Source organism: Corythoichthys intestinalis, chromosome 13 (assembly GCF_030265065.1).
Source record: "Corythoichthys intestinalis isolate RoL2023-P3 chromosome 13, ASM3026506v1, whole genome shotgun sequence".
In the NCBI taxonomy this organism is placed as follows: Eukaryota; Metazoa; Chordata; class Actinopteri; order Syngnathiformes; family Syngnathidae; genus Corythoichthys; species Corythoichthys intestinalis.
In genome coordinates this window covers 55,731,428-55,757,897 of record NC_080407.1, presented here as the reverse complement: position 1 = coordinate 55,757,897, position 26,470 = coordinate 55,731,428, and the positions used below count along the sequence as shown (strand labels likewise).

Below are 26,470 nucleotides of genomic sequence, written 5' to 3'. Positions count from 1 at the left end.
TTTTGCCACATGGCTAAAAAAAATTTACATGGCAAAAAAAAAATGCCACATGGCATTCAGTTTTGCCACATGCCGTTCAGTTTTGCCACATGGCAAAAAAAAAAATTCCCCACGGCAAAAAAATGTCACATGGAAAAATAGATTTTGCCACACGGCCTAAAAAATTCCACATGGCAAAAAAAAAAATGCCGCGTGGTAAAATCCATTTTGCCACATGGCAAAAAAAAAAAAATGCCACATGGCAAAATAGATTTTGCCACAAGGCAAAAAAAATGTCACATGGAAAAATAGATTTTGCCACAAGGCCTAAAAAATTCCACATGGCAATAAAAAATGCCACGTGGCAAAATCCATTTTGCCATATGGCAAATACCACTTTATATTCTCCAAATCCTGTTTGGGGCCTCTTGATAGCATTTGTTTTCATTCTTCTTCTTTGGTCAAATTTACAGTGCCAGAGCGTTCCTTTAGGCTTCATTTTATTGCTTGTGCAGTTTATTGACAATGCTTTTTGTTTGGACATTTTTGCTTTGAGTAAGTGTTGAGAAAGGACTAGCAACTCCGTCGCTTCAGGCAAGAAGCCTCGCATGTGCACTGTCAACTCCCAACTGCCAATTAAACGCGGGAAGAAGAGGAAAATAGCAGCGGTAGAGGCGCGAGGATGAAAGCAAAGCCGACAGAGTGCGAAGAAAGCAAATATCAGATGGAGGCAACAGCAAAAGAGGCGAGTTGGCCCGTCGCGTGGTGACTAACCACCTGCTCCTGACTGAATTAGCTCTTTCTTCAACGCGTCAAACCCAGAGCACATAGCTAGCTTTGTTAGCTTAGCTGGCTGAACATGATAGAACTAGATCACACATTTCTATTTCAACAAGAGGTGCCACATTGAAATTTCAATGACCAGTAAGCAAGCTAATACCAAAGGCATTCAATCTTCTTCTTTAGTATAATTTTATACAGTGTGAGCTGTTTTACTGCTGACATTTAGTGGTCGACTGTGGAATTACACTCCCCATAGAATTCATAAAGTATTGACAGCTCAGATCGGTCATGCACTGCGCCTCTCATTCAAGTAAGGGGCCACCCACATCAAGAGGAGCTATTCACAAACACACGCAGCAATCTAACGCCGGATTTCTGGTGAAAAAGTATTCAAGCTGTACCACATACAAACAGGAAGGATTGTCTCAGGAGTGATTTATTTGAGGATTCAAGGTAATTGTTATATTTTTCTGACCATATTTTTTTGGCAGCCCTTTCAATTTTCGTCTCAGTCTTTTGGACAACAATACTTACTAGTCTTAGTCATAAATGTTTTTCGTGTAGTTTTAGTTGACCTTTAATAAAAATGTATTGGTGTGTAAAATGAAAAACTATACCCACCAGGACGCCACGAACTATATGTAAAAAAAAGTTTCAGAGGATGCTCGATGTTAGCAATAGCCTGATGCTAATAAGATCACGAATGCTATGCTAATGCTACGAGATAAATTTAGTGTGGCATGATCACTCAGCACAGAGTTTTTAAAAGGACGCTCACTGTTAGCAATAACCTGATGCTAACGTGAACATAAATGCTATGCTAACGCTACGAGTTACATCTAGTGTGAGATGATCACTTAGCACAGAGCGTTTAAGAGGACGCCCACCATTAGCAATAGCCTGAGGCTAACGCGAACACGAATGCTATGTTAACGCTACGAGTTACATTTAGTGTGAGATGATCACTCAGCAAAGAGTGTTCAAGAGGATGCTCAATGTTGGCAATAGCCTGATGCTAACGCGAACATGAATGCTATGCTAACGCTAGGAGTTACATCTAGTGTGTGATGATCACTCAGCACAGAGCGCTTATGAGGACGCTCACCATTAGCAATAGCCTGATGCTAACGCGAACATGAATGCTATGCTAACGCTACGAGTTACATTTAGTGTGAGATGATCACTCAGCAGAGTGTTTAGGAGGACGCTCAACGTTAGCAATAGCCTGATGCTAATGCGAACATGAATGCTATGCTATCGCTATGAGTTACATTTAGTGTGTGATCACTCAGCACAGAATGTTTAAGAGGACGCTCACCGTTAGCAATAGCCTGATGCTAATGAGAACATTAATGCTATGCCAATGTTATGAGTTACATTTTGTGTGTGATGATTACTCAGCACAGAGCGTTTGAGGGGACGCTCGCTATTGGCAATAGCCTGATGCTAATGCGAACATGAATGCTATGCTAACGCTACGAGTTACATTTAGTGTGAGATGATCACTCAGCACAGAGCGCTTCAGAGGACCCTCACCATTAGCAATACCCTGATGCTAACGCGAACATGAATGCTATGCTAATGCTAGGAGTTACATCTAGTGTGTGATGATCACTCAGTACAGAGCACTTATGAGGACGCTCACCGTTAGCAATAGCCTGATGCTAATGCGAACACGAATGCTATGCTACCGCTACGAGTTACATTTAGTGTGTGATTATCACTCAGAACAGACCTTTAAAGGCTAAAGCAACATTGCATATACTCTCTTTTTGCCAAGAAAATACTAATCTTAGCGTGTGTAACGAATACAGGCAATGGGAAGACCGGAGAGGACACTAGCAAGTGAATTGGGGGGGGGGGGGCAGCACATCACATGAGTGACACAACCATTGTGAATATGTGATAAGAACTATGGCCCATTTTCGATTCGTTCTCGTCAGATGAAAACTGGCATTCGTGTCGTTATGTTTTAATCTCCCAATAAACGTTTTTGACTCGTTATCATCTCGTCATCGTCATGAAAAAAATTGTTCGGCGACGAAATATTTTCGTTATAGTCGTCGCTGACGAAAACATTGTTTCTTACCATGCATGCATTTTGAAACGTGAAAAAAATTCAATGGGAGAAATTAGCCGCTACTGCATTGGCATCATAGTTGGCAATATTTATGTAAAATAAACGCTAACTGCACTTTTTTTTTGCTTTTGACCAAGAATCGAGACTTTTACATCCATACCTATAAGGAATTCAGGGATTTAAGTGTTTATTCACAAAATAATTTTCAACAAAAAAAGCTCTGTCTGTGATTCCACTCTGTCAGCTTTGACATCCTCGCCACCAATGCAGGCCCCCTATTTATCGGCCCTGTGTCCCGTCAATACTTGATGAAGTCTATGCACTCCCCTAAAAAGTCACTCTAAACCGATGAATAAATCCTCACAATGAAATAAGGATGCGATCGGCAGACCGATCACATCCACGGTCAAGATTTCAGAGAAAAGACACGTTTACCTTTGGGACATGATTTTGTAGGCGTCCGGCAAATAGCAACGGGTGTTCTCCATCTGCGCCGGGTCGGCGTCGCAGATCTTGTCGTCGGTGCGCCCGTAGTTGGCGCTCTCGATCATGATGACATCAGTGCCCGGGCAGCGCAGCTCGATGGGGTAGCCTTCGCACGACAGCTCCCGACGCACCACCGCCATGGGAATGGGCGCCCGGCTGAAGGCTGCCATGAAACACAAAAGCACTTTGTGAGGTATTTCGACAAAAGAAGGCGCTCATTACGGTGTCACTTGGTTTTGTTTAACTCATCATTCAAAAAAGGCAAAGTGCACTCGCCATTAAAAAAAAACAGCGACTGGTGAATAATTGGATTCCGTTCATCGGGCGCAATGAAAGCCATCAATTATCTGTAACTAAATGGTGAGGTTTAATGCTATTGCGTGAGGAAACAGTCGAGGCAAATTTTGTGTCGTACGCTCAAAACTTTGAAAGCCTCGGCCTCAGTCTTGACTTGCAAAAGTCTTGATCTCGACTTCTGATTCCTGTGCTCCTTCTTGGGAACGAGTTCTTTATAAAGCAAACAATTGTATGTTTAGCAAGCTATTCACTTGCTAGTATTATACAGTACAATTGTATGTTTACATGTCCAGCAAGGTTCCACTGCATGTGGAAATGTGACAAAATTTCAATTAGGCGATTGAAGCGAAATGGTATTTTTGCTAACATGCATTTTACGCAAGAAATGAATGACTAAGGCTAGGCTCAGACCACAGGTCTTCATGCACAAATCAGATATTTTTGTGTTTTTCCAACTCGAGTGAATTCATTGATGGTGAAAAGAGAGTGCTAATTTACTGAAGCAACATTCAGCTCCCAATCTTTGCAAGCGCTACAGTATTTATTAATATACACTTTTAGATCTGATACAATCTAGTTCATTTGACCAACAAAATTGTTTTCTGTACTATTATCTATACAACGTAACTCAATGAGCAACAGGTGTCTAGCCAATAATAAGATACAGTTCACTTCACTTACGCTACGCAGCCAATCATAGCATTGACAGTGTTGTGGATATGTACTCTGTGCATATGCACCGTGCAGGTTAGCTAGCTAACAACAGTGCAGCTGTGCAGAAGTAAATATTACTATTTGCTCTTATTAATTAAGCCCATACATCTAAAAGTTACCGTAATTTCTGGACTATAAGGCGCACCTGACTATAAGCCGCCAGCCACCAAATTTGACATGAAAACGGCATTTGTTCATAGATAAGTCACACTGGACTATAAGCCGCAGTTGTACTCATTGTATTATGGGATATTTACACCAAAAGATATTAACTGGTAACACTTCATTTGACAATGGCACCGTAAGACTGTCATGAGACCAAATGAACCACCATTAAGCTTTGAACCAATTGGCTGCAAAGCCTTATTGTCACTAAAAGCTTCATTTGGCCATCACTGCTTCCTTGGGGTAGACAGACAACCTCTGCTGCCACCTGCTCTCAACACTGTTGTCATCCAACGTTCCTCTTAGCATGCATGGCGGCGCTAGAGATGTAAATAACAGTCATGTTTTGTGCTAATTATTTCTTCAGTTACTGTTCCAGCTGTTTCATTAATTGCTAGTTATGGTATTTGGTAACATTTTCTTGGATGATGGTGCCATAATACTGTCATAATTAGTACAAGACACTGTCATAAGCATTAATGAATGCTTATAATAGATGTCGGTTAGTGTCATCCAGCAAATTATCTCACTTTTGAATGGACGTAAAAGATCTGAGCTGGACATAAATGGATTTAGTGACATAATATGCCACATGACACATATCGACATTCGTCATAAGCATTCAGTAATGCCCATGATAGTGTCATGTCATAATTATGATGTTCTTATGACAGTCTTATGATGCCGCTGTCAAATAAAGTGTTACCTATTAACCCAAATAAATCAACAATTAAGCCACACTGGACTATAAGCCGCAGGATTCAAAATGAGGGAAAAAAGTAACGGCTTATAGTCAGAAAATTAGGGTAGTCATTTTTTCCACATAAATCAAGAAAAAATTGCTTTCAAATAATATTTTGAACAATATCTGTTCATGAATTTCTGACAAACAAGCTTACTTAAGATTTTATATACTGTTTTTGCTCAAAATAAGTCTTAAGAAAAATAGCTATCTGAAAATAAGCTTATTTCAGGATCGCTAACTGACTAAAATTTGGCTGATAATTTCTCATAGTTCGAGTAGATTTACACTGAAAACAAGATAATTTAACTAGTTTGAAGTAGGTGTGTTTTTTGAAGTGTAGCTGCTCAAACACGGAAATTAGGAATCTTGTTTGTCCTTATTGTTTGAACAGTTTTAATGTGGGATGTTTTATCTATTAACTCATCTATGCCACAACTGGACCTTACCCAGGCCAAAGTAGAATTCATCCTATGGTTAAAGCAGGACTCTCACATACAACATAGTACACATCTCATGAACGAGATTTTTGTCCTTTTTTTTTTTTTTTTAAGTGGGCCAAATCAATGATATTAAAAGTAAACAAACGAAAATTGCTGGTGTAGTTTCATTCTTTTAATAAGCCATGTAACTTTCGATGATCCAGGGTTTTGAACAGGTGTGATACTGATGTTTGGCCCAAGGGTACACATCTGATGTTGCTCACCGTGGTCTGCAGTGTGCTCAGGGAGCTTGTGTGTCTGGTCAGACACATGAAAAATTCGAGGGAACATTAGACGGGTCACTTTCGTATGTGGTTAAAATCCAATCCGGGCTACATTTTTCGAAAATGTGGCTGCCCTCTCATGCATCTGCTCTCATAACTCTCATGCAGCAATTACATGAGCAAAGAGCTAGAGAGGCAGCGTGGACAGAAGCGAGGCAGCTGTGCATTAGCGTTAGCGCCTAGCTTGAACTCAGCTTTTTGGCAGGAGCTAGGCGGCTTACGTTGAATCACTTCATCGAAACTTCTAATATAAAACTAAAGAGTGATTATGTACGCCTGCTATTTGTGTCCTCTTTTCGGAAATCAAAATATGATCACCCTAAAATGACGTAAAGTCAGCATGTGTAGACAAAAATACCCAAAAATCAACAGGAAGTGGCTGAAAATCCACAGCAAATGCCCCCAAATTAAAACTCATCGGTTGCCATTGGCCGCGGTAGACGTCCGATTAAATAAATTCGCTGCCATCGCTCCCACTTCAAACGAATTGGACTAGTAATAAATTCAATTCACAGCAGAAGGATGAAAAGACCTTGTTTTTTTTCGTTTATTACTTACAATGATTTATTCACCCATGTATCGATAATTGCGATATTCTCAGATAATTGTTATCTGAGCCTTGTATCGTATCGTGAGTTACCCCGAGTTTCCCACCCCTACTTGCACGCGTACACATCGGGAATGACTTCATCCAACTAATGGAAGAAAGATGCAAGACAAAGACGATGGAGCTGATTCGACCCGTCAAACGCCCAGACGGGTACCGCCCCTTCGGCGAGTGATTCATCGCTTTCGATTAGACCAATGGGAGCCCGTCACACCCACTTCCTGGTTGGCGGTATTATTAACCGAAGTAGCTCATTTGCAAGAGTACTTTGAGAGAGGGGGTCTTTGAATCGTGCGCGTTTTCAATAATGCATGAGGGATTATTTATCTCCGAGTGAGAAACAGTTCAGGCAAATTGTTCTCCAAGTAAATGATGTTTACATTTGGCCTCAGGCAACAGGACTCTCAAAGGCTTTTATGCCGAGCAGAAAATTAGCCGGCAACTGAGGTGTCAAAAAATACTGCGTGGCAGAATAAGCACGGGCATTAAAACTTAGCTTATAGTAAACTTGCGTATTGATCGAAAATGTGCCTTCCAGTGATAGGCATATTTTCAATGACATTTAGACCAAACTATAGGTAGGATTGGTATTGATTAAAAGAGGGTCTTCAACACATTCAATGATGGTAGCTTTGCGTGTAATGCAAAAGCTACTATCTATAATAGTCCTTTTCATTTTTTCCAATGGCGTTTCTTCCCAGCCAAAATCATTTGACCCACCGACACCGTTCCTACAATTTTCGTCCACATCATTCATAGATAAAAAATAGGGCTGTTAAAATTATCGCGATAACGGGTGGTAATTAATTTTTTTAATTAATCCCGTTAAAATATTTGATGCAATTAACGCACATGCCCCGCTCAAACAGATTAAAATGACGGCACAGTGTCATGTCCACCTGTTACTTGTGTTTTTTGGTGTTTTGTCGCCCTCTGTTGGCGCTTGAGTGCGACTGATTTTATGGGTTTCAGCACCATGAGCATTGTGTAATTATTGATATCAACAATGGCGAGCTATAAGTTTATTTTTTGATTGAAAATTTTACAAATTTTATTAAAACGAAAACATTAAGAGGGGTTTTAATATAAAATTTCTATAACTTGTACTAACATTTATCTTTTAAGAACTACAAGTTCTATCCATCGATCCTCTTAACAGAATGTTAATGTTAATGCCATCTTTTTGATTTATTGTTATCATAAACAAATACTTATGTACAGTATGTTGAATGTATATATCCTATCTGTGTCTTATCTTTCCATTCCAACAATAATTTACTGAAAAATATGGCATATTTTATAGATGGTTTGAATTGCGATTAATTACAATTGATTCATTTTTAAGATGTGATTAACTCGATTAAAAATTTTAATCGTTTGACAGCCCTAATAAAAATATTCAGGACTGGAGGAATTCGGCCCTCCGGCATATCCGCCGGAACAGCAAAAGCCGAACCAGATGGCGTTCCGCTGGCGCCACTCCAGCAAGTCGGCCGGCGAGGCCAAACTCCGCGTCCACTCCGGTGTTAACCCTTTGTACTGACTCCATTTTGAACGGTTTCAAGAAGGCTCACTGAAAACAGGCTGACAATTTATCCGTCGACAGACGACAGACTACGGAGAGACCATGCTGGATCCAGGGTCAGCAAGACAACAGATACATCGAACTGTCCCCGAGAAGCGACCGTTGTTCGCTAAAATGTTCAGTCCTTTTGAAAGCTGCGGTGGAATGGTCCAGGCGGAAGGCGTGCCTGGGTGTTGTCTTGGGATCATCTCTCTGTGGCAGGTTTGGGCGATAAAGTTCGTGCGTCATCCTTCGTGGCTGGAAGTGGTTGCCATGGCAACTGAGGCATGTTTTAACGTCAAAGACGCTGCGCTATCAATTTGTTGTCTTGGTAGGGCGAGGGCGCCCTCACCCACCGAAGAGCCGTTGACGTCCTTTCCTTCGCTTATCAGGTGAGGGCTGATAAGGTGATCCACTTTACTGTGTCAAAGGGCATGGTATCCCTCAAACTATGGTTAAATGCTTAACTGTAATGAATGTGTTAGACTAATGCAAACAATAATATGGTGTCTGCGAGAAAGGTAACTATTCCCTTCAGGACGCTAAGGGCCACAAACTTTCTATGCACTTTTTGCTAAAAACGTACGGTTAGGCCAAGATTTGCCAAAAACATACCCATTCATTTCTAATATCCACAATTTTCCATTGATTTCCAATGGCCCTATGTGCCATTCATTTCAAAAGGACAAAAACTTCCAACTTCCAACAGAAAGTGACTCTTTAATGCACCGAAATGAACAGGAAGTGACCCTGAAATGCCTCCAATCAACAGGAAGTTACATTATGGTCCTCATTAGTCATTCCTATTCACACTCGCAAAACCACAGGGTTGGATTGCTCCAATTAGCATCTTGAGTGTTTGCAGGGCATGGCCGCCTTGGCTTTGTCGGACAGTGGACCGCTCAGGCAGGAAATCGGGCGGACAACCTTTTTACATATTGGCAAACTACAACCTGGCTTTTTTATGCCTCTGGGTCAGAAGTGGTGTCTTCCCAGGTATAGAGTCCCTTTTCATTCAGACGCCAACGGATAGTACGGGTTGACACTATTGTACCGTTGGACTGCGGGACAGCTTGAACTTGTTTGGGTGTTAGTCAAGGTTCTTTATCCACCATCCGCACAATCTTTCATTGAACTCTCTCATCAATTTTTCTTTTCCGTTCCATCTAGGGCGGTTACCCACAATGCCATGGGCTTTACACTTATTGATGAAACTGCGCACGGTAGACATAGGAACATTCAGGTCTTTGGAGATGGACTTATCGCCTTGAGAAGCCCTTGCTTCCTCACAATTTTGCTTCTCAAGTCCACAGACAGTTCTTTGGTCTTCTTTCTTTTCTCCATGCTCAATTCGGTACACACAAGGACACAGGTTGAGTCAACTTTAGTCCATTTTAACTGGCTGCAAGCGCGATTTAGTTTATTGCCACCACCTGTTATGTGCCGCGGGTAAGTAACAGGTGCTGTGAATTACACAAATGAAAGAAGCATCACATGATTTTTCAAAGGGTGCCAATACTTTTGTCTGGCCCATTTTGGTAGTTTTGTGTAAAATGATAACGATTTAATTTTTTTCTCCCATTCTCTTTTGTCTTTTTTCATTGCAAGCAAAATAAATAAAGATATGACTACCAAAGCATTTGTCATTGCAATCATTTTCTGGGAGAAATTGAGCATTATCTGACAGAATTGCAGCTTTTGGCCAACAGGGTACCGTCACAAATTCTCCCAAAATTGCATTTTCTAGACATGATTCATTAATGACAAAAAAAATCTAGTATATTTGTGACAAAAAGTATTGTAGGATATCTTTTCAATAGAGTAACATCCCTTGTATTGATATTGCACTTAAGATATTTTATCGGTATTGTAATATCAATACTGTAGCACATGTGACAATAATCACAATACTTGGGTAATACCTTCAACTGATGTTGAAAAATTGATTTTGACGAGACAAGACAATCATAGATTTCCAGATATCGATATTTTATCCGGGTTTTAAGTACCGTGACTGGACATGCCGATGCGGGAGGATAAAAACGTCTCATCGATTTGACGGTGTTGCTCGGGAGGAGAAAAGCCATTAATATCACAAATTGGGTAAGGTGCGGTAAACATCCCGCTCCTAGCGCTCGCATTTCTGCCGACCGGCGCCGGCACTTGACCTCGCCGTCGATACCCGTCCTCATTAAACACCGCTCGGGCCGATACCCGGCGGCGGGAGCAATTTAAACGGCATCGCTCAGCGCTTTCTCGGCGGAGAGGAGATGCTAATTCATTTATCCCAGAAGATATATACGAGAGGCGCCTATAAAACACGCAGGTGTTTAACCCCACCCTGCCACCCGCCACGTTCCTGTCAATCATCTTGCAAGGCCCGCGACTCGTGACAGCAATTTGGCGATGTAACGCGGTGACAACAGACGCCGCGGGGCGTGCGGGCCATTTTTTCCCCCGCTCCTAATATCAAGCCGGTATTGATTTCGCATCCATTATAGAAGGGCATAAAACCAGAAGGGATTTGTAAGTGGCGTGCCAAATGGAGGTGTTATTGGTAAGTGGGATTTTAATGTACAAGACTGTATTTCCTCAAATTGTGCCTCGCCTTTTCCCCATCAAGAAAAAAAAAAACCTCATCAAGGTCACGAAGCGGATCGTAGCAGTGACTATTGTTCGGTTAACGCTTTGAGAGCCAAAATCAAAACGAGCGCCTCATAGTCGCTGGGCTCCGAGAGTCACCTGCTTGTCGCAACACGAGACCGCACGGCTCAGTGGGCTCTCTAAACAACGGCGGCGGCGGGGATAAATCATTTGTTTAATGAATTAAGTAAATTAGGCAAATCCAAGGACGCCTTTCAGCGGATAGAATTAAGTGGATTGCCGGTGCAGCTGCGACCACGTACGCCAGAATGTCGAGTAAAAAGATAGATGTGAAGACAACCACTGGTTGCCACGGCGACCCCTGATCACGCTTGCTCTGACATATGCTGGCCAAAAGTATTGGCACCCCTGCAATTCTGTCAGACGATTTCTCCCAGAAAAAGATTTCATGAATGCTTTGGTGGTAATATATTCATTTATTTTGCTTGCAATGAAAAAACACAAAAGAGAATTGGGGAAAAAAATAATTACCATTTTACACAAAACTATTTGAACCCTTTGAAAAATCATGTGCTGCTTCTCTAATTTGTGTAATTAACAGCACCTATAACTTTCCTTAATAACTAAATCCCTCTTGCAGCCAGTTAAAATGGATTAAAGTTGACTCAACCTCTGTCCTGTGTCCTTGTGTGTAACACATTGAGCACGGAGAAAAGAAAGAAGACCAAAGAACTGTCTGAGGACTTGTGAGGAAGCATGGGCAATCTCAAGGCTACAAGTCCATCTCCAAAGACCCAAATGTTCCTGTGTCTACCGTACGCAGTGTCATCAATAAGCGTAAAGTCCACGGCACTGTGGCTAACCTCCCTAGATGTGGACGGAAAAGAAAAAATGATGAGAGATTTCAACAAAAGATAATGCGGATGTTGGCAAAAGAACCTCGACTAACATCCAAACAAGTTCAAGCTTTCCTACAGTCCGAGGGAACAACTGTGTCATCCCATGGTATCTGTTGGCGTCTGAATCAAAAGGGACTCTGTGGTAGGATACCCACAAAGACCCCACTTCTGACCCAGAGACATACAAAAGCCAGGTTGGAGTTTGACAATATGTAAAAAGGTTGTCCGCCCAATTGCCTGCCAGAGCGGTCCATTGTCCGAAAAAGCCAAGGCAGCAGAAGACCAAAGAACTGTCTGAGGACTTGAGAAGCAAAATTGTGAGGGCAATCTCAAGGCTGCAGGTCCATCTCCAAAGACCCGAATGTTCCTGTTTCTACCGTGCGCAGTGTCATCAATAAGTGTAAAGCCCATGGCACTGTGGCTAACCTCCCGAGATGTGGACGGAAAAGAAAAATTGATGAGAGATTTCAACAAAAGATTTTTCGGGAATGGTTGATAAAGAACCTTGACTAACATCCAAACAAGTTCAAGCTGTCCCACAGTCCGAGGGTACAACAGTGTCAACCAGTACTATCTGTCGGCGTCGGAATGAAAAGGGACTCTATGGTAGGATATCAAGGAAGACCTCACTTCTGAACCAGAAACATAAAAAGGCCAGGCTGGAGTTTGCCAAAACTTACCTGAGAAAGCCAAAAACGTTTTGGAAGAATCTTCTCTGGTCAGATGAGACAAAAGTAGAGCTATTTGGGAAAAGGCATCAACACGAGACCTTCAAAGAAAAGAACACGGTCACCGCAGTCAAAGATGGCGAAGGTTCCCTTTGGGTTGCCTTGCTGCCTCTGGCACTGGACTGCTTAACCATTTGCATGGCATTATGAAGTCTGAAGACTACCAACTAATTTTGCAGCATAATGTAGGGCCCAGTGTGAGAAAGCTGGGTCTCCCTCAGAGGTCTTCCATCAGGACAATGACCCAAAACACACTAGAAAACAGTTTGAAAGAAAGCACTGGAGACTTCTAAAGTTGCCAGCAACGAGTCCAGACCCGAATCCCATAGAGCACGTGTGGAGGGATCTGCAAATGGCACCCTTCTAATCTCAGAGACATGGAGCAGTTGGCCAAAGAAGATTGGTCTAAAATTCCAGCAGAAACTCATTGACGGATACCGGAAGCGGTTGTTCGCAGTTATTTTGTCTAAAGGTTGTGCTACCAAGTATTCTGGCCCATCTAGCCCATTTTTGAAGTTTTTCTGGAAAATGATCATGATTTTTTTTTTAATTGCAAGCCATTACTACCAAAGCATTTGTAATTGCAATCATTTTCTGGGAGAAATTGAGCATTATCTGACAAAATCGCAGGGGTGCAGATACTTTTGGCCAGCAGTGTACGTGCTAACATTCGCGAGTAGACGTCCGATTCATTTGAACTGGCAGGGATGGCTACAAATTAACCGACGTTCATTCGCTTCTAATTACCGATATAGAGGTTTGATACGGTTAAGAGCCGTGCAATCCGACGCCTAGCACCGCCAATGGCAGCCGAAGAGAATATCAAACCTATCCGGGATCTTTTACATGCGCGAGGAGCACATGATTAATGTGTTTGCTGTTTGCCGCATTGATTTTTCTATTGTTATTCACTGTGACCAAAAACAATGGCGCAGAGACAGGCGGGGCTTTAGTTACGAGCGTCGCTACCTGCCAGCAACAATCGTTCTTTCTCTGACCCTCGACTCAAAACTTTAACCCTTACCTCGCACAGGACAAAAAGTCCAGAGTCTAAAGTAGGTTAGCGTTCTCTGGGGTGCAACACGCCTCTCAGGGGAAATGTCAAGGTGGAGAATTGCCCATATTCCCATCAGACAAATAAAGACTTGAAGACAAACATTCAAAGTGAACGTTTTCGGAGCCAAAATGAATGTGTGGATGCTTTTTTTGACATACCCGTAGTTGCTGGAGCAAAGAGGCTGGCGAGGACTAGCAGGCGTGCGGTCCACATGGCCTCCCCCTCTTACCGCCCGCTGCTTATGTTAAGTTCAACACTCAGGCCTTCAGGTTGCACAGGACGCTTCTTCTGCTTTAGTGCCAATTGCACCTGATATCCCGAGCCTCCTGAGGGGTAAGAGAAACAACAGTCAGTCAGTTTCCGGATGGGTGGTAGTCAAGGTTGAACATTGTGTTTTAGTAGTACAAGTGAAGATGGTGTACAGTCCCTGACAAAAGTCTTGTCGCTTATCCATTTTGTAGAAACAGTTGCTAATAACCTGACTTTTAATGATTCAATTGGTTTCAGAAATGGCTCATACAAAAGCTAAGACCCTCCCAAATGATGTTGAATGTACAAAAATATATTTGTTTCACTGAAAAAAGATTGATCATTTCATGAAGACATAAAGGTCAAATTTTGGCAAGACAAAAGTTTTGTCGCCTACAGAAAGTAGTGTGAAAATTGAACAAAAAATGTACTTCAAATACAAAAATATGTTACATAACATAATCGAATGAAGTAGTGGTGCTGTGAGATACAAATTTAATATTTTGTATGATTTCCATGCGGTTCAGCAAGGATTCATACAATTTATTGACGAATTCATCAGGAACATCAAAGAAAGCAGTCTTGCATGCCTCCCAGAGTTCATCAACATTCTTGGGTTTCGTCTTCCATGCTTCCTCTTTCATCCTGTTCATGTCTGGTGACTGGGCTAGCCAGTCCTGGAGGATCTTGATGTTCTTTGCCTTGAGGAACTTTGAGGTAGAGATTGAAGTATGCGATGGTGCACTGTCCTGCTGCAGAATTTGTCCCTTTTTATGGTTAGGAATGTAAGAGGCAGCTAAGATTTGTTGATATTTCAGACTATTTGTCTCTCAGGGTGCAGACAATTAAAAAAAAAACGTGTGGCATTTGCCAAGGCCCACAGCCTGTCAAAAGGATGGACGCTGGAAAAGTGGCAAAAGGTGGATTTTCAGATGAATCTTCCATTGATTACACCACAGTCGCCGCAAAAATTGCAGGAGACCTACTGGAGCCCGCGTGGATCCGAGATTCACTCAGAAAACAGTGAATTTGGTGGTGATTTGTTGATATTTCAGACTATTTATGTTGCCTTCCACCCTCCAGATCTCTCGCACACCCCCATACTGGATATCACCCCAGACCATGATTTTGCCACCACCGAACTTCACTGTTTTCTGAGGGAATCTCGGATCCATGCGGGCTCCTGTAGGTCTCCTGCAATATTTGCGGCGACTGTGGTGTATTTCAATGGAAGAGTCATCTGAAAAATCCACCTTTTGCCACTTTTCCAGCGTCAATCCTTTTGACAGGCTGTGGGCCTTGGCAAATACCACGCGGTGTTTTAATTGTCTGCACCCTGAGAGACAAATAGTCTGAAATATCAACAAATCTTAGCTGCCTCTTACATTCATAACCATAAAAAGGGACAAATTCTGCAGCAGGATGGTGCTCCATCGCATTCTTCAATATCTACCTCAAAGTTCCTCAAGGCAAAGAAGCTCAAGATCCTCCAGGACTGGCCAGCCCAGTCACCAGACATGAACAGGATGAAAGAGGAAGCATGGAAGACGAAACCCAAGAAAGTTCATGAACTCTGGGAGGCACGCAAGACTACTTTCTTTGATGTTCCTGATGACTTCATCAATAAATTGTATGAATCCTTGCCGAACAGCATGGATGCAATCCTTCAAGCCCATAGAAGTCATACAAAATATTAAATTTGGATCTCACAGCACCACTACTTAATTCCCTTATGTTATGTAACATTTTTGTATTTGAAGTACATTCCTTGTCCAATTTTCACACTACTTTCTGTAGGCGACAAAACTTTTGTCTTGCCGAAATTTGACTTTTATGTCTTCATGAAATGATAAATCTTTTTTCAGTGAAACAAATATATTTTTGTACATTCAAATCATTTGGGAGGGTCTTAGCTTTCATACGAGCCATTTCTGAAACCAATTGAATCATTAAAAGTCAGGTTATTAGCAATTATTTCTACAAAATGGATAAGCGACAAGATTTTTGTCAGAGACTGCAGATATATTTGTTTTTCATTCATTTAATTTTTCTTTTCTAACCAGTCCTGTTTCTTAGACACAGAGAATGGGAGTGACCAGGAGAATTCACTCGAGACTTGCCGTCCCGTCCAAAAGTAGGAGAGAAGTCCTCTCTCGCATACACAATAAATGGCTGCTGCTAGTGTGAAACGGCCCAAAGATAAAACTGTACGACCCATAGATAAAACTGTACTAGCTAGCCATAGCTAGCCTAGATTGGTATAGAATGATCTCTAATGATTAGGCCTTCTGTTAGCCACAAGAAAACATAATCTGCTGCAAAATCATAATCCCTGCAAAGTGATGCTGGGCAAAGGAACTCACACCCTATCCCACTGCGTTGAATATCGCCCCAGTACAGGTTCACCATCCCCCCGTGCTCTAGATACTCCAGCCATGTCGGGGCATTGATTGCTCTGGCATGTAACCCGTTTTATAATCCTAATCCCGACGATTCCCCAAATCCGAGATTAATGTAATCAGATTGTTTATGTTGGAGATAATAAAAGGGTTTGTGAGGAGGGCAGCTAGCATGAATCCCGCCGGAGGAGGCTCTTTGTTTGTGAAACTCCATTTTAGCAAAAAGTATGGAATCACCAGTCTTGGGTGAGCACTCACTCAGATATTTCATCATGTAGAACAAACTCAGATAAAAAGCTTTAAAAAACTATTAATTAGTTCAAAAATGCAACTCTTTTGCATTCACTCCTAGTCAACATAGACACACCCTCGCATACAACTCATGTTATTACTGCTTGTTTTCTGCCGGTAATCGTTCAAAAAAGAACATGCCAAGTAAACACTGCTGCTATGGAACTTGTAGAAACGACTCTAGACATTACTACATATGAAGGATGCTTTCTTCATATGTTTCCTGAAGCCAAAAATTCAGAGGAAAAAATGTGAACGATGGATCGATCAACTCGTGCGGGCATCCATAAGACCAGTTTAGTGCCAGTAAGGCGAAGCCGTTTCCCTTCATATGCAGTAAACATTTTTTTGGGGTACTACAGAGGACGAAGAGGTAAGCCGTTTTGATATTTTTACTTATTTTTTAGCGTGGCGTTTTGCCGTGCTACTTCTGACAATGAATGACCTGAAAAAAAAAATGGTATCTGACTGCCACGGTTACTGTTCGTTGGCTGTCACTGTGTGGCATTTGTGATCGCTACACAAAAAAAGCAATGTAATTTACCCCCAAGAACGGTCAGAGACCTAAGACAACCAGAGGATAAAATATATAAGAAAGACAGGGCATATGGTGGTAAAGGATATATTGTTGAAACAAGAGAATGTCATTGTCAGTGGCGTAAGGCAATGCACACAAGGAAAAAGGTGTCGATAAAAAAGCTACCTCTGGATCAGGTCGGCTCTTTTTCAGCCTTCGACACTCAAGCCATCTCTTGACATAAACATTTGTATGTTCTTCCATACCTTTACCAGGGAATTTGGCACCAGGGGCATCATTTTCGGACAAAATTGGTAGGTTTAGTTCAGTAAACATCTCATTCGTACATAATTTCCACGCATTTACTATTAGGGACAAACACAAGCTAATTCACAGTGCTTAATTTGTTTCCAAAATAAGTATAGCAAGCGCTACCTAACTGCAAGTGAGCACATCATAAAATATATATTAATGAGAAAAGCTTGGACAAGGTTTAAAAAAAGCAAGAAAACCCAAGATAGTAGGCCAGCGACGCCAACTTGTCTTGTATTCCAGAAGGAGTCTCGTGTGATACATTACGGCACTGACGTTTCAAGGGTACCTCGACTGAGGGGTTTGGAGATAACTCCCTTAGATACCACGGCCAATGTTTAGCGAGTCCAGAAACGGCTCTTCTCAGCAACTTCAAGGAGACTACTTTATCACATGTCTCACTGTTTTGCCCCTTTTTTCCTCATTTCTAATATACATTGTTTTCTTAGTTAATTGCTGTGAAACAGGCCTTGCCCCATAGCTCCAGAGGTACTTAGATGGAATGGAACCTTTGAAACCTGATTAGTTCAAGCAAGTCCAGATCATAACACTGTCCCCTAAGGGTTGTAGAGCACGATCTAACTGTTCTTCCCTTTGATTATGCTTTATTGCTGATCAGGGTAAATTTGGCATTTTGCAAAACTCTGGATTAACTTAGATCGACTGGAAAGATTTCACTTGTAACCACGTAAATGTGTCTTATAATATTGCTTTGACCTTCTGCTGTGATTTTTAGATGAGTTCATAGACTTCATTCACTTTTAACCAGGAATCCAGACTGTTTTACATCCATGTCTATAAAGAATTCAGGGATTTAAGCACTTATACACAAGAAATTTCACCGGAAAAGCTCTGTTTACATATGGCGGCCGCCTCATTGAGTAACAGACTAGCATCGTACTTTGACATATTTACATAAAATAAATGATAACTGCATGGTTTCTTTTAATTCTAACCAAGAATTGAGACTGTTTCACTTCCATATCTATAAAGTACTCAGCGATTTAAGCATTTATTCACAAGAATTTTCAACGGAAAAAGCTCTTTGTTTACATATGGCGGCCGCTAATTCGCTTACTGACTAGCATCATAGTTCGCAATATTTACGTAAAATAAATGCTGCGGGTTTTTTTGCTTTTAACCAAGAATCGAAACTGTTTTACGTCCATATCTATAAAGAATTCAGGGATTTAAGCATTTATTTACACGAATTTTTGACGCAAAAAGCTCTTTGTTGTACTAAGGGGGCCGCCACAGTGACTTAACTAGCAGCATCTTCGACATATTTACATTAAATAAAGGTTAACTGCCCGTTTTTTGCTTTTAACCAAGAATCGAGGCTGATTTACGTCCATATCTATAAAGAATTTGGAGATTTTAGCATTTATTCACATGAACTTTCAACGGAAAAAGCTCTTTGTTTACATATGTCGGCCGCTTATTTGCTTACTGACTAGCATCACAGTTTGCAATATTTTTGTAAAATAAATGCTAACTGAACGTTTTTTTTTGCTTTTAACCAAGAATCGAGACTGTTTTATATCCATATCCATAAAGAATGCAGGGATTTAAGCATTTATTCACAAGAGTTTTCAACGGAAAAAGCTCTTTGTTTACATATGGCGGCCGCTAGCTACATTCACTAACAGACTAGCGTTGTACTTTGACATATTCACGTAAAATAAATGCTAACTGCATGGTTTTTTTGCTTTTAACCAAGAATCGAGACCGTTTTACGCCCATATCCATAAAGAATACAGGGATTTAAGCATTTATTCCCCGGAATTTTCAACAGAAAAAGCTCTCTGTTTACATATGGTGTCTGCTAATTTGCTTACTGACTAGCATCATAAGTTCGCAACATTTACATAAAATAAATGCTTACTGCAGGTTATTTTTGCTTTTAACCAATAATAGAGACTGTTTCATGTGCATATCTATAAAAAAAATTCGGGGATTTAAGTATTTAGTCACAAGAATTTTCAACGGAAGACGCTCTTTATTTACATATGGTGGCTGCTAGCTACATTCACTAACAGACTAGCATTGTACTTTGACATATTTACATAAAATAAATGCTTAACTGCACTTTTTTTTTTCCACACGTTCAACTGAAAAAGCTGTTTGGCTGCGTTTCCACTCTGTCAGTTTTGATGGAGATAGGCCCCCTATGAATCGGCTCCGCGCCCCGTCAATACATTATGAAGTCTATGATGAGTATATCACTAGCGGACGTCCAATCCATTTGATGTGAGAGTGTTAATTCTCCCAGTTTAAATGGATTGGACGTCTATCACCTTCAGCGTCACTACGGATGCAGTTTCCGGAGCTCGAGGACAAGGCGCGCTCATAGATATCAAAGAAACGGCTTGTTAACTCGATCCTTAGCGTTATCTGATGGGGTCACTTACTGGGAAACACACCCTGCTAACATGTTGTAATGAAGCGGGATCATGTTCCAAAGCCAGATGTCTATCTCTCATACGCCCCGCCTGGACAATCACAGGATGCAAATGATGTATATAATAAATGTTAATCTGTTCTTGCAGAGTTGTATTGATGAACAGTCACTAAGGGAAATCCAGACCGTAATATTTGGGATTTCTGAGGGGTATTGAAAAGTAGCAAAAAAAATGTATTCAGTCCAAAATTGGCAACTTGACGGTAATAGAAAGCTAAAAATGAAGAGACTGACAACGCATCCACTGCCACAATTGGCTCCCCGTGAGGGACCCTGACGTAGCCAGCCACTGACAGACAGATAATAGTGCTAACTTTAGCTTGCGCGCACACCGACCGGTCCTTCACGGCGGGCTTCTTGAGTGTGACTGATGGCTCGGCTTAAGTAATGGGATCGCTAGCCGCGCACCCCCACCGACCCAACCTTCCTCTGCTGAACTCAACCTGATCCATGAGAGGAAATGACACGTCTCAAATGACAAGATGCACGGCGGGGATTATCTCACTACAGATTAGCTCAAGGTGGGCCCAGTTACTACAGCCGCCCTTGTCATTGGAAGGCAGCACTGAACGCTATAACTATGCGTTGAGATGGTACAACTCATTTGACATCAACCCTTATGGGTTTTAGCTTCAATATATTGACGAGCTGTTGTGCCGATGAAGCGATTTCTCAGCGGAGCATGACCTCACCTACGTCAGCGCGACTCTTACACAATGGACTGCTTGAATTCAGACTAGGCTGAATTTGGCCTTTGCCTCAAGAGACAGAAGGACCCGTTTTACTCGCCATTCTTTTGTAGGCTTATTTGTATACAACTTCAGGTCTCAATTTCCTCCTGACTAACACCAGATGCATAATTTTCCACTTTGATCCCAGTCAGATTTGGAGAGACAGTGAGAACTAAAAGTGGAATTTGCCATGTGGCAAAATGGATTTTGCCATGTGGCATTTTTTTTGCCATGCGGCCAAATGGATTTTGCCATGCGGCATTTTTTTTCCATTTTGCAAAATGGATTTTGCAATGTGGCATTTTTTCCATATGGCAAAATTGATTTTGCCGTGTGGCATTTTTTTGCCATATGGCGAAATTGATTTTGCCATGTGGCATTTTTTTTGCCATGTGGCAAAATGGATTTTGCCATGTGGCATTTTTTTTACCATGTGGCAAAATTGCTTTTGATATGTGGTATTTTTTTGCCAAGGGGGCTTTTTTTTTTGTCATGTGGCAAAAGGGATTTTTCCATATGGCATTTTTTTGTCATGTGGTATTTTATTTGCCATGTGGCATTTTATTTGCCAGGTGGCCTTTTATTTGCCAGGTGGCAAAATGGATTTTGCCATGTGGCATTTTTTTGCCATGTGGCATTTTATTTTGTCATGTGGCAAAATGGATTTTTCCATATGGCATTTTCTTTGTCATGTGGTATTTTATTTGCCATGTGGCATTTTATTTGCCATGTGGCATTTTATTTGCCATGTGGCCTTTTTTGCCAGGTGGCAAAATGGATTTTGCCATGTGGCATTTTTTTTTGTCATGTGGAAAAATGGATTTTGCCATTTGCCATTTTTTGCCATGTGGCATAATGAATTTTGCCATGTGGCATTTTTACCCATGTGGCATTTTATCTGCCATGTGGCAACATGGATTTTGCCATGTGGCATTTTTTTGCCATGTGGCAAAATGGATTTTGCCATGTGGCATTTTTTTTGCCATGTGGCATTTTATTTTGTCATTTGGCAAAAAGGATTTTGCCATGTGGCATTGTTTTTGCCATGTGGCTTTTTTTTTTTTTTTTTTTTTTTTTAATCAATCAGCAAAATGGATTTTGCCAAGTGGCATTTTTTTGCCATGTGGCATTTCTTTTTTGGCATTTGGCAAAATGGATTTTGCCATGCAACATTTTTTTTTTGCAATGTGGCTTTTTTTTGCCATTTGGCAAAATGGATTTTGCCACGCGGCATTTTTTTTTTTTTTTTTTTTTGCAATGGGGCTTTTTTTTTTGTCATTTGGCAAAATGGATTTTGCCATGCGGCATTGTTTATGTCATGTGGCTTTTTTTGTTTTTTTTTATCAATTGGCAAAATGGATTTTGCCAAGTGGCATTTTTTTTGCCATGTGGCATTTCTTTTTTGGCATTTGGCAAAATGGATTTTGCCATGCGACATTTTTTTTTTTTTGCAATGTGGATTTTGCCATGCGGCATTTTTTTTTTTTTTTTGCAATGTGGCTTTTTTTTTTTTTTGTCATTTGGCAAAATGGATTTTGTCATGTAGCCAAAAAAAATGCCATATGGCAAATTCCATTATGCCACAAGGCAAAAACAAACAAAAAAAAACACATAGCAAAATCAATTTTGCCACATGGCGAAAAAAATGCCACATGCTAAAATTCATTTTGCCACATGGCAAATACCACTTTTGATTCTCGGCTCTGCTGCAGATTTGAGGCTGCACACGCAAACATCAATTTGAGCTCGGCGTCTGCACTCGCAAGACACCCGATGTCAATAGCACTGATCCCAACGGCGCATTGCATTTCAATATCATTATCTGATGTCGTGCAAAAAAAAATCTAATGAAATCTTAAAAACAGGAACTGCAAAACATCCAAGAGACGGGCCATTCACTCAATTCAGAGTTGATTACCATGTTAATATCGTCTTCTCTGGGATTTTTGGGGGGTTCATTTGCCAAATATTTGAACTCCTAATTAGTTTTGATGAACATCTTGTTTTTTATATTTTGGGCATACTTCCTGACAAAGCCTTTATGAGAGCACCTTTTGCAATCCGAGGTTGAAAAAAACATCATTCCATTTCAGGTCCTTCCTGGATGCTAAGCCGACTCCCAAAGGCTTTCCCCTAAGAAAATTCACAAAGATAATCATCTTTAATGGAAGGGGAAGTGTTTGTTTTTTTCTCCCCGAGCATCAGGGAAGAGGGGCCTGCCAAGCGCGTGAGCGCACGCCGTAGTCAGGCGGCGGGGTCTGGCAGTCCTCAGACGACAAGTGAATGGAGTTTGATTGGTCTGGGCAAACATCCTCACGGGGTACGTCTCTGAACAAAGAGCAATACAAGCCTCTATTGTCGAGGCAAATGCTCTCAAGGCTGCGCGGGGGGGGAAACAAAAAAATCACAGCTGCCGGTCTCGAGGTGCCTGATCTTACAGAAACCACAAACACCCGATGATAGATCGCTTTGCTCTCAGAATTCCGAGCGAGTCCATTTATTTATTTATTTATTTATAGGCCTATTTGTATACAACTTCAGGTCTCAATTTCCTCCTGACTAACACCAGATGCAGAATTTTCCACTTCGATCCCAGTCAGATTTGGAGAGACAAGGAGAACTATAAGTGGTATTTGCCATGTGGCATTTTTTTTTTTTTTGCCATGCGGCCAAAGGGATTTTGCCATGTGGCATTTTTTTGCCTGATGGCATTTTTTTTGCCATGCGGCAAAATAGATTTTGCCATGTGGCAAAATGGATTTTGCCATGTGGCATTTTTTTGCCATGTGGCAAAATGGATTTTGCCATGTGGCTTTTTTTTTTTGCCAAGTGGCAAAATGGATTTTTCCATGTGGCATTTTCTTGCCATGTGGCGAGATGGATTTTTCTATGTGGCATTTTTTTTGCCATGTGGCAAAATCTATTTTGCCATGTGGTATTTTTTTGCCATGTGACAAAATTGATTTTGCCATGTGGCAAAATCTATTTTGCCATGTGACATTTTTTTGCTATGTGACAAAATTGATTTTGCCATGTGACAAAACTATTTTGCCACGTGGCATTTTCTTTTCATTTGGCAAAAAAAAATGCCACGTGGCAAAATCAGTTTTCAAATGCTCTCAAGGCTGTGTGTGGGGGGGGGGGGGGGGGGGATCAGCGCCGCTAGGCTCGAGGTGCCTGATCTTAAAGAGACCTCAAACACCCGATGATAGATCACTTTGCTCTCGGAATTCCGAGCAAGTCAGTTTTTTTTTTTTTTTAATTCCGCTGTCAACCGGGGTAACTTATATTTACAGTAAACAGGACAGACAAAAGGATTTTCTTTGGGAGGGTTATTTGGGGTTTTATGTGGAATATTTCTAGAAGGGCAATAGATGTGTGACACAGGGCCGTGCAGAGACCAATGGAAGGGCAGGTGCTCATAGATCAAAAGGGGTACATGGACAAAAAATTAATTCACCTTACAACAACATAACTTCCAGTTCAACCAGCTTCACAGAATAATTGGCCGTCACTGTGACAGACTTTAATTGGGGGGGGGGATAGTGAATAGAAATCAACACTGTCATCAACACATTCTGGCTATGACTCATTCTTGGCCTCTTTTCTACCTTCAACCTCAGTATCAAAGCTTCCTTATTCAACTTGTTGTTCATCTGAGAACAAACCAAATTAGATGTTCACTGAGCCACCATCAGCTCTTATTTCATTATTAGAGAACTTAAAGATGTGTATCTTTCTGGATCACGTTCTGAAGCGAATGAAAAATATTGCCTAAAGAGAGTAGAGACACATGGATCGAAATAGCCATGGGTTGGGGGGTAATTAATTATTAAAGTAGAAAACTATATAAGAGAAAACTACATTTTTTTTTTTTTTTTTAAGAATCCCCACAATAAACCTGGTGTAAGGATTTTCTCTACATCAATAATAATAATAATAATAATAATAATACCTCAAACTTATATAGCGCTTTTTTGGACACTCAAAGACGCTTTACATAACATAACACAAAGACAAAATAAAGAATTAAGAGGTGGGAAAAGCTAGTTTGAACAGGTGGGTTTTTAGGAGTGATTTGAAGTTTTGTAATGAGTCCGAGTTCCTGATGGGTTTTGGGAGTGAGTTCCAGAGTGAGGGAGCAGCAGCGGCGAAGGCTCGGTCCCCCAAGGTTCGGAGCTTAGTGCGAGTGATGGGTGTGAGGAGATTAGAGTCGGCAGAACGTAGGCGGCGGGAGGGACAGTGCTGTTGTAGGAGGTCAGTGAGGTAGGAAGGGGCCAGGTTATGGAGGGACTTGTAGGTGAGGAGGAGGAGTTTGTACTGAATCCGGTATGAGATTGGAAGCCAGTGAAGCTGTTGGAGGATGGGGGTGATGTGCTCTCTGGAGCGGGTGTGGGTGAGGAGGCGGGCGGCAGAGTTCTGGACGTATTGCAGCTTTTGGAGATGAGAAGATGGAAGACCATAGAGGAGGCTATTGCAGTAGTCGAGTCTGGATGTGATGAAGGCGTGAATGAGTATTTCAGCTGTGGCTTGGGAGAGGGAGGGACGGATGCGGGCGATGTTGCGGAGATGAAAGAAGGAGATTTTAGTGAGGTGGCTGATGTGTGATTGGTATGACAGTGTTGAGTCCATTATGATGCCAAGATTGCGTACGGAGGTGGAGGGGGTGACAAGGTGACCATCAATGAGGAGAGTGAGGTTCTGTACAGAGGGGAGGAGAGCTTTGGGTCCGGTGATGAGAAGTTCTGTTTTGTTACTGTTGAGTTTGAGAAAGTTATTGTCCATCCAGGTTTTTATGTCAGACAGGCAGTTTGAGATGTGAGAGAGAATGACAGGGGTGATGGATTTAGATGAAATGTAAAGTTGAGTGTCATCTGCATAGCAGTGGAAATTGAGTCCATGGTGGCGAATGATTTGACCGAGGGGAAGCATATAGATTATGAAGAGGAGGGGGCCGAGGACCGAACCTTGGGGGACACCATGGGTGACTGGAGAGGTGTGGGATTTATGGTTATTGATGGAGACGAAGTGGTGACGATCGGAGAGATAGGAGGTGAACCAGAGGAGTGCAGTGCCAGATATCCCTATTGACTGAAGACGGTGGAGGAGGATGTTGTGGTCAATGGTGTCAAATGCGGCAGAAAGGTCAAGGAGGAGGAGGATGGAGATGGAACCAGAGTCAGCGGCAAGGAGAAGATCATTGGTTACTTTGATGAGAGCTGTTTCAGTACTGTGGTGTGCGCGGAATCCAGATTGAAATGTTTCAAACATATGGGAGGAGTGGAGATGGTGCTGAAGTTGGGTTATGACGGATCGTTCCAGAATTTTTGAGAGAAGTGGGAGATTGGAAATGGGTCTGAAATTGTCCAGGTTGTCGGGGTTAAGGCCAGGTTTTTTCAGGAAGGGTGTGATGGTGGCGAGTTTGAGTGGGGAGGGGACTGAGCCAGTGGTGAGAGAGGTGTTTATGATGTTAATGATAAGAGGAATGAGAGTGGGAATACAGGTTTTAAGAAGAGAGGATGGTATGGGATCGAGAATGCAGCTGGAGAAATTCATGGTTGAGATGAGTTTGAAGATGTCCGAGGGAGCAAGAGGAGAAAAGGAGGGAAAGCTGTGAGATGTTAGAGGTGGACTGTTAAGATCTGAGGAAGGAGAACTGAAGGAAGTGGATGCAAGTGAACTGTGTATAGTTTGGATTTTTGCATGAAAAGATGACAGAAAGTTTTTGCATTTGTCTGTTGTGAATGTGGCAGTGATATTGTCCTTGGGTTTGGTGAGTTTTGCGAAAGTGGAGAATAAGGTACGGGGGTTGGAAGAGTTAGAGTGAATAATTTGAGAATAGAAATTGGAACGGGCTGTTTTGAGTGCAGAGTTGTAAATACTGACAATGTGTTTGTAGGCTTGGGCATGAACTGTGAGACCGGTTTTTCTGTAGAGGCGTTCAAGTTTTCTGCGTTGCTTCTTAAAAATGTGAAGATCCGGGGTATACCAAGGGGCAGAGGTGGAGAAGGAGACTGTAGCTGTTTTGAGAGGGGCTAA

The 26,470-nt window shown here is 41.6% G+C and overlaps 1 protein-coding gene across 2 annotated transcripts in view; it reads right to left on the bottom strand.

Annotated features, from left to right (window-relative positions):
* Positions 1 to 26,470, bottom strand: part of LOC130928501 (adhesion G protein-coupled receptor L3-like) — a 231,677-nt gene that overhangs the window by 115,916 nt on the left and 89,291 nt on the right. For both annotated transcript variants that reach the window (XM_057855157.1, XM_057855158.1), the window contains exons 5-6: positions 13,630 to 13,797; positions 3,278 to 3,491 (exon numbers count right to left, since the gene is read on the bottom strand). In XM_057855157.1, the coding sequence (XP_057711140.1) occupies positions 3,278 to 3,491; positions 13,630 to 13,684 (269 nt within the window). In that variant the 5' untranslated portion in view covers positions 13,685 to 13,797. The remainder of the gene's footprint in view (positions 1 to 3,277; positions 3,492 to 13,629; positions 13,798 to 26,470) is intronic.